Below are 9535 nucleotides of genomic sequence, written 5' to 3'. Positions count from 1 at the left end.
TTTTTTTTTTCTCTCAGCAAGCACTGCACCAGCATTACTCAGCTTTAGGTTTGATTTTGAATCAGTTCGGCTTTGTGTGGAGTTTCCTCTCCGCTTTCCTCCTCTTTGGTTGACAATCATTCTCTGCTTCTTTGACTGTCCCTGCAGATAGACCCCTAGCGCTTCGTACTACATGTATTAACTTTTTTTTTTTTTAATTTTTTTTTAGCTGAATGTGTGTGTTTCCTGCTTTTGTGTTATGCGACTTTTATTGTAAATATTTATCCTCTAACATGTTTCATATACTTGCATCTGAAATTAAAATAAAAATTTATACTCCAGTTGGTTTATGGAGGCTTGTACTGGGACTTGGTGATGGACTGCTCCTACCACACGGGGAGGGATTTGTGTAGCTACCACTTGGTGGCACTAGTGTCAATCTAAATAGCGTTTATGTGTTTGAGAAAACAGATTTGTATTCCAGATTCACAGCTAGAAATGTTATCTTCTGAAATAATTCACTAATATTTAACCAGCACATTAATTTATTAGATAAACCGTGGTGCTGCCTTGCAGCGCTGCAGTACTCCCACAGACTGACAGCATGTGAGAGGTAAGAATCTTTCCTCATCCCACTTCAGTAAATCAATCAGCCTCTCTGGAGCTGCACGGTTATATTAAGCCTTAGTTTATATAATGTTTTAAATGCCAAGGTAAGGGCCTGTGAGTCAGCTGCAGCTCGTATCTATTCAGATTATCACCCTGCATTATGGACTTACATGTGCTCTGCCTTTTTCTCACTTTTGTGTTTCCATTGCACATTTTTTTTTCACCTGGAAAACAGTCAGGTGTTAAACCTTCATTCCTGCCAACTTTTTCTTGGCATTCAGTTCAGGCTTGTGCATTTGTTGGTTTCTACAGAGACACCCCCAATCAGGGATCCTCCTATGTTTCCATCTGAGCTGACCTTCCACCTCTTTCCTGTCTGTACTGCAGGCGATGGTATGTGAGGGCTGGCTGAGGTAGAACAGGGAGGGCCTCAGGGAGAGGGTGAGATAAGGATCCAAGGATAAACCCCTAAAAGCCATATTAGTCCCAAAAGCCTGCACAACTCTGTCATAAAGCTCCTATCAGTGGGCTTTATTGGTATACTCTCTGTGGATTTTAAGCCCCTTCAAAGCAGGCAGGTCAAGTCCTTGAGCAAATACCATCAGTCACCCTTCTAACGTTTTCTCAAGTGATTTCTAGCCGTTCAGTTTGGGCTACGCTGTATAGAAAAGGGTTATTGTAACACTTTTTTGCAGCCCAGATTTACAAAAAGGGATCTGAGCTGATTTTGCTCTTCTTCAGGAATAATTCACAAACAGAAAACAAATCTTTATACTGTACAGCTTTATTTCCAGTAAATAGATGTGAATCACAGTATGCGGAAAAGGTCAAATGAGAGCTGGTTTTTGAATGTTTATAATATCAATAATAACAATACCAGAGGACATATTTTCACTACGGGCATGCATTTGATGTTATGTGCTGGGTTTGTGCAACAAATCGCACCAAATAAGCATGGCAATCATAAATGCATCTACCGATTGATTTTGTTAAAGTATGCATATTTAAGACGACAGTGCTCTTGAAGTATCATGGCAAATAAAAATTACAGTTATGTACAAAATACATATTTATATATAAACCTCACCTGTCTGGAAACTGAAGGAAGTAAGGTGAGTATTTCCAGTTTACTATGCACCGTTTTCTCTGCCTTGGCACCATTCTTCATAATTAACCCGAAGAAGCTGTTTGCTCCAAAGGTCCAGGTGAACCCTGAATTTATAGATAGTCTGCAAACACTGAAGAGGCTGTGAGATGTTAACTACTGTATAATCCAAGGGTCCCCAATCCCAGTCCACAAGGCCCAGTATCCCTGCAGGTTTTAGATCTCACCCTGGGTCAGCACACCTGAATCACATGATTAGTTCATTACCACACCTCTGGAGAACTTCGGTACATGTTGAGGAGGTAATTTATCCATGTAATCAGCTGTGATGGATCGCGGACACATCTAAAACCTGCAGGGCCCTCGTGGACTGGGATTGGGGACCCCTGGTATAATCGGTCAGGCTCAACCCAAATCAACACAAAGCAGTCACAATCATCATGTCAATTTTCTCATTTACAGGTTTATCAATAAAAAGAAGTCTTAAGTTGGACCGTTTAGGTGCTTGGCTGTATTTTTTCTTTTTACAGCGTTAATGCAACAAGGATAGAGGAACCTCAATATCACTTGGCTCTGTGTGAGGTTGGGGGTCCAACTTTAGCAGGAAAAGGGTTTTAATTAAACAAGGGTGGAGTGGAAGAGATGGAAGAAGAGTGAGCAGTCTGTGGAAGTCCTTCTGTACCATGAAAAGAAGACAAAATCAAAGAAAAGCTAATTATGCTAAAAATAAATACTCTTCAGTAAGTCCAGGTTCACTTACTTAATTTGGGATAATAGATATAAAGTTTGATGTGATAATTAAAAAAATGTAGCACATTAAAGTTTGACCTATTTTTGTCTTTTTTATGGTCATCACTTGGAATAGCGTATGATGCTTGTTTTTGGACTGAATGTTTGGTATCACATGTTTTTGGACTTACGGTTCAAGTCAAGAATTGGATTACACACACAAAGTATAAAATCTGACTAATAATTTTACAGTTTTGACTTGTTAAATCAAAATTCTTAATCATTTATCCTTTATTTTGACACAAGTCTTTTAGTTTTTATTATTATTATCATTATCATTATTATTATTAAATATTTGCTTGTTATCTCACAATTCTTTACAGCAACATCAATTCATTAGATTTTTTTCCCCTTGTCCTGGCAGATATGGTCTTCCATAGACACACTTTGCATTGCAAACAAGTAGGTCACAGTCAAATTTCCGATGATTCGATCCGCTCTATCCACGGCAGACCAGGGGAAGGTGTGTCCTCTTGTTTGTCACCTCCTCTCTCTTTCCTAAGCTCTGGCGCTTCTTTTTCCAAAGTGCCATCTCTGCTTCCTCCGCCTGCTCCTCCACCTTGTTGCTCTCTGCTTGCCCTCAGCTGTTGCACTTCCCTTTCGAGCGCTTCGTTGCGGTGGTACATGTCTAAGTAGCTGGCCTGCAGCTCCTTCTGGTAGCGGATGACCTTGTCCTTTTCCATCTGCCACGTGTGCCTCTCTTCCTCGAAAGCCATGGCCTGGGCCTCGCTCTGGCGTCGCTCCAGCAGCAGTTCTGCGCGCAGACGCTCCTCTGTGGGGCCCCCGCACCCTCCTGCAGAGAAAGTGGTTCACATGGCTTCAGCTAGAGCCATCAGGGGAGGGGAGGGGGGGGGGGCTATGATGAAAAACACTGGCTGATTTTAAATTCCTGCCCCGGTTACTCAAACGACCTGATTTTTGGGTTGACACATTGAAATGTCAGAACTGAAAATAAGCCAATCATCTGTCTGAGACGACTCGCTTAGTTTAATTTTAAAAACACATCTGTGGCCTACAAACACTGTGGTGTGAAACAGCTGCTGTGCCCAAAAGTGCAACTAACCCAAATATATGAAGACATGAGAGATGTAACTCTACCTATCGCCCGAGCAGATGGATTCTCTTCAGCTTCTTTTTCGTCTTCGTGTGCGGCCTGAGAAGGTCGTCTGTGACGCTGTGTCCCCTGCAGGACAAGCTTTAAAGCATCTATCTGGCGTTCCCTGTTGCGCAGCTCTGTTCGCGTCTCCCTGAGCTCTGTCTTCACCTGGAAGATCTCACTCAGCTTCTGAGTTACCTCTGCTTGGGAGTCCCTCAGCTGCTGCTTCAACAAGGAGATCTCCCCCGACTTCTGGCAAACCTGAGAGGGAGAGAGTCAAAGGGAAATGAAGGAGGCTACGGGTCGCCATGATTCAAAAAGGACAAACAAGGAATCCAGATATCTTGTCTCTTCCCTGTAGTTACTTTTATGTGCTTCTCCCTGCCATGAACTGTGACTGCCCTGGCCTTCCACGGCCTCACCTCCCATTGTGTCTCCTCCAGAGTCGGACTGGTTTGCCTGGGCACTGCTCCAGCCTCCCGGCACATTTCCTTTCTCATACCGTCGAGCTCTTCTTGCAGCCGGTTCTTCTCCTGCTGGACCTTAAACAGCTGCAACTGCAGGCTGCGCTGGGAACGCTGGGCATGCTGGGAAACCTGACGCAGCTTAACAGCATACAGGCGCTTCAGCTCCTCCACCTCCTTCTCCCACAGACGCTGCTTCCCTTCAAACACCTGAATATGGTGGAGGAGATGAAAAGGTCAGATGTTAAAGGGTGATGAAGACGGGTGCGTAGACTGATTCTGAAGAAGAAGATGATTAGAGTCACCTGTGCGATGGCGCCCTCGCTCTCATCCAGGTTTCTCTTCATTTGCTTGAGTTCATGCTCTTTCTCCACCAGGCGCTCCTCCAGATCCCGCACCTGGAAAAGACAACAGCATGAAGCATTTAGGAATCTTTAAATCACACCCACCACTCATCCCCACCAGCACTCACCACCTCCTCCACAGACAGGGAGAGCGTCCATTCATAAGGAGGTGGAGCCTCCGCGCTATATGGAGCAATACGGCTCAGAGTAGCCATGCTTCGACATGCCATCTCCCCAATAGGCACGCCCCCTGAGCCCACAGCCTTCATTCCCAGAGAGGTGCGGTCCAGGGAGCCGATGGTATTGATGTGGCCCATAGATGCACTATTTAAAAAAGAAAAGAAAAGAATCCACAAAGGCCATTAAAATCTCTTCTATTATCACAACCCACACAGTCATTAACCATAAAAAAAAATCAAATATAGCAACACTGCTTTTCAGCTCAAAGTATAGTTAAGACTAATACTGCAGCAGACCTGATGTGAGACAGGTGTGGGCGGAAGGGAGGTCGGTACGGCGGCAGGCTGCTCATGGAGTTATGGCCCGAGTCTGACAGGTTGTCATCTTCCTGGCCCATCCCACACACCGAGGAGAGCGCCTACACAGTCATAATTATACAGCTGTTCATCAGTGTAGCATTAATGAGCTGAAAAAAGTTTAATTTTAGCCATAAATAATGAATGGAAATGAATTTTATAATAAGTCGCGCATAGTTAATTGTTGTGCACCTATGATCTCGCTCCCCCGGCTCGCAACTCGCAGCTTTCCGCCAAGATTAACAAAGGTAAACGAGATAATAATAACAGGATGGATGAAGGTTGTAGCGTTAGCTCACCTTGTTGCCGGCTGACGTCGGTCCTCCGTGACGTGACGGTGAGGAAGAAGAAGACGAGGTGGAGACGGCTTTGGGAACATGGGCGTACGCTCTGTGCAAGCCGTTAGAGAGGCCATGATCCACGTCCTCTGATTTGGAAGACGGGTAGAGGTTTTGCATTGAGCTAAAATTCTTGGGGGTCACAGGCTTAAAGGCCGAAGACCTCAAACGTGCCTAAAGGAGAGGAAGCAAGATAGTAGCGAGAGGTGGCAAGGCTACGAAACATGAATCACGATGTCTCTTTTAAATCAATAGCGTTGATTAATTCAAGCAGGGAAATAAAGGTGATATTTGATTGGTGCAATAAATTCAGAGCAGGTTGTCAATCTGTGCCAGTGAGGTGGAAGATGTTTACAGCTAGGTGACAACGCCATGGGGGTATTTCAGCATGCTGCCAGTGATGTATAAATGTGATATGGATCAATTTACCACAGCCCTAGAAGTATTTCACTGACTGTAAATCATTTCTAAAAAGGAAACAATGGGAAGTCATTCATCTGCATTTGTGCAGATCTGTGCAGAACGCCTCATATTGATTGATTGTTGTATTGACCGTTGTAGAGAATGCTATAGGTAGTTTTACTCAAATTACTCAAAATATTGAGTTTTTTCTTATATTTACTGAGTCTCCTTGGTCATGAAGTTAACATTTTTTACTCTTACATTTAAAGTTTTAGTTGTATTTTGCAGCCATGTAATAAACTTGCTGAAAATGAGAATATCCTCCTTTGAGTTTCTTTGATACATCAAGAAATAAAACTTCTGAACGGATCTATTCGCAGTACTTTAAAGAAACATATTCACCTTTTCGTACTTGCCCGCGCTTGGCAGTGAGTTCTTTGTAAGATCTACCTCAGTGCCATCCTTATGGTAAACCTTAGCATAAACGTTATCCTCCTCCCGTGCACTGACAGCGCTGAGGCCCGGGATAATATCCTTCTTGCCGTCGTTGCTCGGGCTCGCTTTAGGCTCTTTTCTGTTTGGAAGCAAAGTAAGCCTGCTTAGGTCACGTTCTATCATTTTTATAACACCTTGCAGACTTTTTCACCTTCAAAAACCTGATGTTTCGAATTCCTACGAGGGAACTTTTTCCTCATCAGGACCCACCTGTTGATGTTGAGGTAGTTGAGCAGCTCTCTCTGGGTGAAGCCTTTCTTCAAGAGCCCGTTGCTGTGTTTCGGTCTCACCTGGGGCACTGCTCGGTTGCCTTTAGTCGGAGAAACATCCGGCCTCTCCACCAGACTGCCTACACTTCCCATGCCGCAACGCGGGGACAGGGGCGGGGCTGGGCAGGGGTCGCGGAAGTTTTTGCTGGGGCCACGAGTCAAAGGAAGAGTCTGGACCGAGGTTGCCATTGATTACAGGTCACAGTGGGGAGAGAAGGTGCTCTGTAAAAAAGAGAAAAACAAAGAATTAGTTAATTTGATGTTTGTCCATAGCGTTTTCACTGTGGCCTCAAATGCTTTGTTGACCTAGAGTGTCAGAGTTTTGTCATTCTTTAGTAGATAAACTGATCACAAATATTGCTAGTGGTAAATTTTATACATGTCAAACTATAGAAAAGGAGTCTGTGACTGTGGTAGCAGCTCTGCAGAGCTGCAAAGTCGAGCTTCCACTGTCATGCCAATAGGCTGATGTTTACCACCAGCACTGTAGAAGGCATGCATTTACAAGGCATCTTTTGCATTGCGATGCAAATGCATGCAAACCAAAACACTGGGAGTAAATAGGAAGTAGAGGTCAGAGAATGAGTCACTGGATTAATACAATGGAAACCGCAGGGGTGGCTGTAGCTCAGGGGGCAGAGCAGGTCGGAAGGTTGGTGGTTTGATTCCTGGCTTCCCCTTGTCTGCATGCCAAATATCCTTGGGCAAGATACTAACCTAAAATACTTGTGGATATAATTTCGATGATATCATGTACTGTTGATAATGACATATTCATGGTCTTTGCAATTTCATGTTGAGGAACATTATAATGAATTTGATAAACTATTTGCAGACCCAGTTTTGTGCAGACTTGTGAATACTCTTTTTATGCCCAGTCATGTTACTGAACTGCTGCCAGTTAACCTAATTAGTTATAAAAGTGTTCCTCCAGCTTTTTTCTTTTTAGTACCACTTGTTTTTCCATCTTTTAACTGCCCATGTTCCAATATTGGGGGGAATTGGGGTTGTAATAAATGTGCCAATCCATTTATAATGTCCTGACATATTTTACTGGAAAGATTCACATCCAGTATTTTTTAGATTTTCACTGTGGACCAAAATGTTGGAGCGACTGACACTGGCTTTTCTCCTTTGCTGAAATAAACCCCACCTCTTGCCCCTCTTACTACTGTTAGTGGATGTTAATCCTCTGAGGACGCGGTTGAGCTGACACGCGTTTCATCAGCTGTGTTTGTCTGTACCGACAGCTGTCCAACAGCACAGCTAGAACAACGCAGCCTCCCACTGCAGCCGAGCACAGCACCGCACTAGAAAACAAACTCGTAAAAGCTGAGCTCAATGCGCGTTAGACAACAGCAATGAAACCGAAATGATGTCAAAAGCGGGCAAATCCCCAAACGTGTTATCACGGTTATCTTTCTATCTCTGAGGCTTGAGTTATGTTTCCCCACAGGGAAAAGACCACAGGATTATGTGAAACGTGTACCCTGTCAGGGTAATGCTGTTTTCCTCTGAGGTCGGACAGCATATGTCCCATCGTAAGCCTGTTATGCAACTCTGATCCAGCTAGGTTACTACAACTCATTTCCTTAAAAAAGGCAGAGTGAGATGCTTTTTGGTTGACAATGCACATTATGGAAAATCAAGTCCTGTGGCAGCTCATTTTCTTTGCAAATTCTCCTACCTTTCATGAAAGCCTGTCACACCGTGTGTTGTTTTATGACACTAGATTTACTGTTGGAAATACACTCATTTGCATTATCTGTTGCCAAAACGAAACAAGCTGTTAAATCACCAGAATACCCAAGTAAGAGGCCTGATTACTCTGTCAGCGTGTTCACCATACAGCCTCCCTCTCACTGCCGGCATATCCGCTCCTTTCCTTCTTTTCAGCAACCTCATTAAGGATCACTATTGATTTCACCCTTTTGACCCTCTCTCTTCCCGTGCATAAACACCCCCAGCAGCCATAAAACGTTCTCGAGACCATAAAACATGCAAGTGCGCCGCAGCCTTTCCGACTATAAACAGGACCCGAGGGAGGAAGGGGTTCCCTTCATGTTCAGCCAACTGATGTGGCACCTAAAGAACAGTTAGACTTCAAAGAGGCCATATAGGGACCTTTTACTTGTTTAGCCCATTTATAACCAATCTCGAATACTTAGCATCGGTCCTGACCACACTTACTTGTCAGCAACTATTTGTATTTACATTATACATTAACAGACAGCCTGGGTGGAGGGGGGTGATAAATTTGCCTTCTTTGTGCAATTTGTCACTATTTGAGACGCAGCTGCCAAAAAACACTCTAAGGTAAAAGTATGCCAGCATGAGACTGAACCTGACAGAGTAAGCTTCTCTAAGAGAAGTGTGGGTATTTGATTATTTCTCTCCCAGGATGCTGCTTAGCAGGTGACTCATAAATCTCACAACAGTCCCTAAAAGCATTGTAAAATTAGAGTTTTCTTGCTCCTACTGAAGCCTGCGTTAGTAAGAGCAATAATGGGAAAATAAGCAAAAACTAGTCAGTGGAACTGACTGCTAATCAGCAGCACATTTCCAGTTATGCAACAGCAATATGCCATCAAAGTCAACACTATGTGCATTACTATGTGCATTACTTAGCAGGCACAAGCATGAAGAAACAGCCTGTACTTATTAAAGAGAAACTGCATGTGCAATTTCCATTTATAATGTTGTGTTGCTTAACGATTTAAATGAATCTTGAAATTAGAAAAAAAAGTCAGCATGCCAGGCAGGAATATATTGGAGATCAGACCTAGGATCATCCCAGCTGATGACTGGGCCTTCCAGCTGTCGATTCACGCTCGTGACATACTCGCATCCTTATTTTATTCTTACTTTCTACCACATTTGAGAACAGACACTCACAGTGGCACTCTGGCATTTCCTCTCGCTTCTAATACAATCCACATTTATCAAGTGTTTTGCACCGCTGGCCTCGACAGTTATGGCAATTATGCAAATGGTTAAAATGGGCAGAGAGAGCTGTGCAAAGGCAGCTCCAGCCCACTCCATTCGGGGCTCTCAGCCAGGCCCAGATCAAAGCAGACCAAGCTACTCATGTTTATATTCATGAGATACT

General features: G+C 43.7%; 1 protein-coding gene across 3 annotated transcripts in view; it reads right to left on the bottom strand.

Moving 5' to 3' along the window:
• Positions 1-1973: 1973 nt before the first annotated feature.
• n4bp3 (NEDD4 binding protein 3) overlaps positions 1974-9535 on the bottom strand; it is a 26632-nt gene continuing 19070 nt past the window's right edge. For all 3 annotated transcript variants that reach the window (XM_005927957.3, XM_005927960.3, XM_005927959.3), the window contains exons 2-10: positions 6368-6648; positions 6065-6236; positions 5222-5434; positions 4863-4984; positions 4515-4710; positions 4348-4440; positions 4001-4252; positions 3581-3839; positions 1974-3275 (exon numbers count right to left, since the gene is read on the bottom strand). In XM_005927957.3, coding sequence (XP_005928019.1) covers positions 2896-3275; positions 3581-3839; positions 4001-4252; positions 4348-4440; positions 4515-4710; positions 4863-4984; positions 5222-5434; positions 6065-6236; positions 6368-6615 — 1935 coding nt within the window. In that variant the 5' untranslated portion in view covers positions 6616-6648 and the 3' untranslated portion in view covers positions 1974-2895. The remainder of the gene's footprint in view (positions 3276-3580; positions 3840-4000; positions 4253-4347; positions 4441-4514; positions 4711-4862; positions 4985-5221; positions 5435-6064; positions 6237-6367; positions 6649-9535) is intronic.

The sequence above is a fragment of the Haplochromis burtoni genome, unplaced genomic scaffold, assembly GCF_018398535.1.
Source record: "Haplochromis burtoni strain Fernald_Lab_line unplaced genomic scaffold, NCSU_Asbu1 Contig_10, whole genome shotgun sequence".
NCBI lineage: Eukaryota > Metazoa > Chordata > Actinopteri > Cichliformes > Cichlidae > Haplochromis > Haplochromis burtoni.
This window is presented reverse-complemented; position numbering and strand designations above follow the sequence as displayed.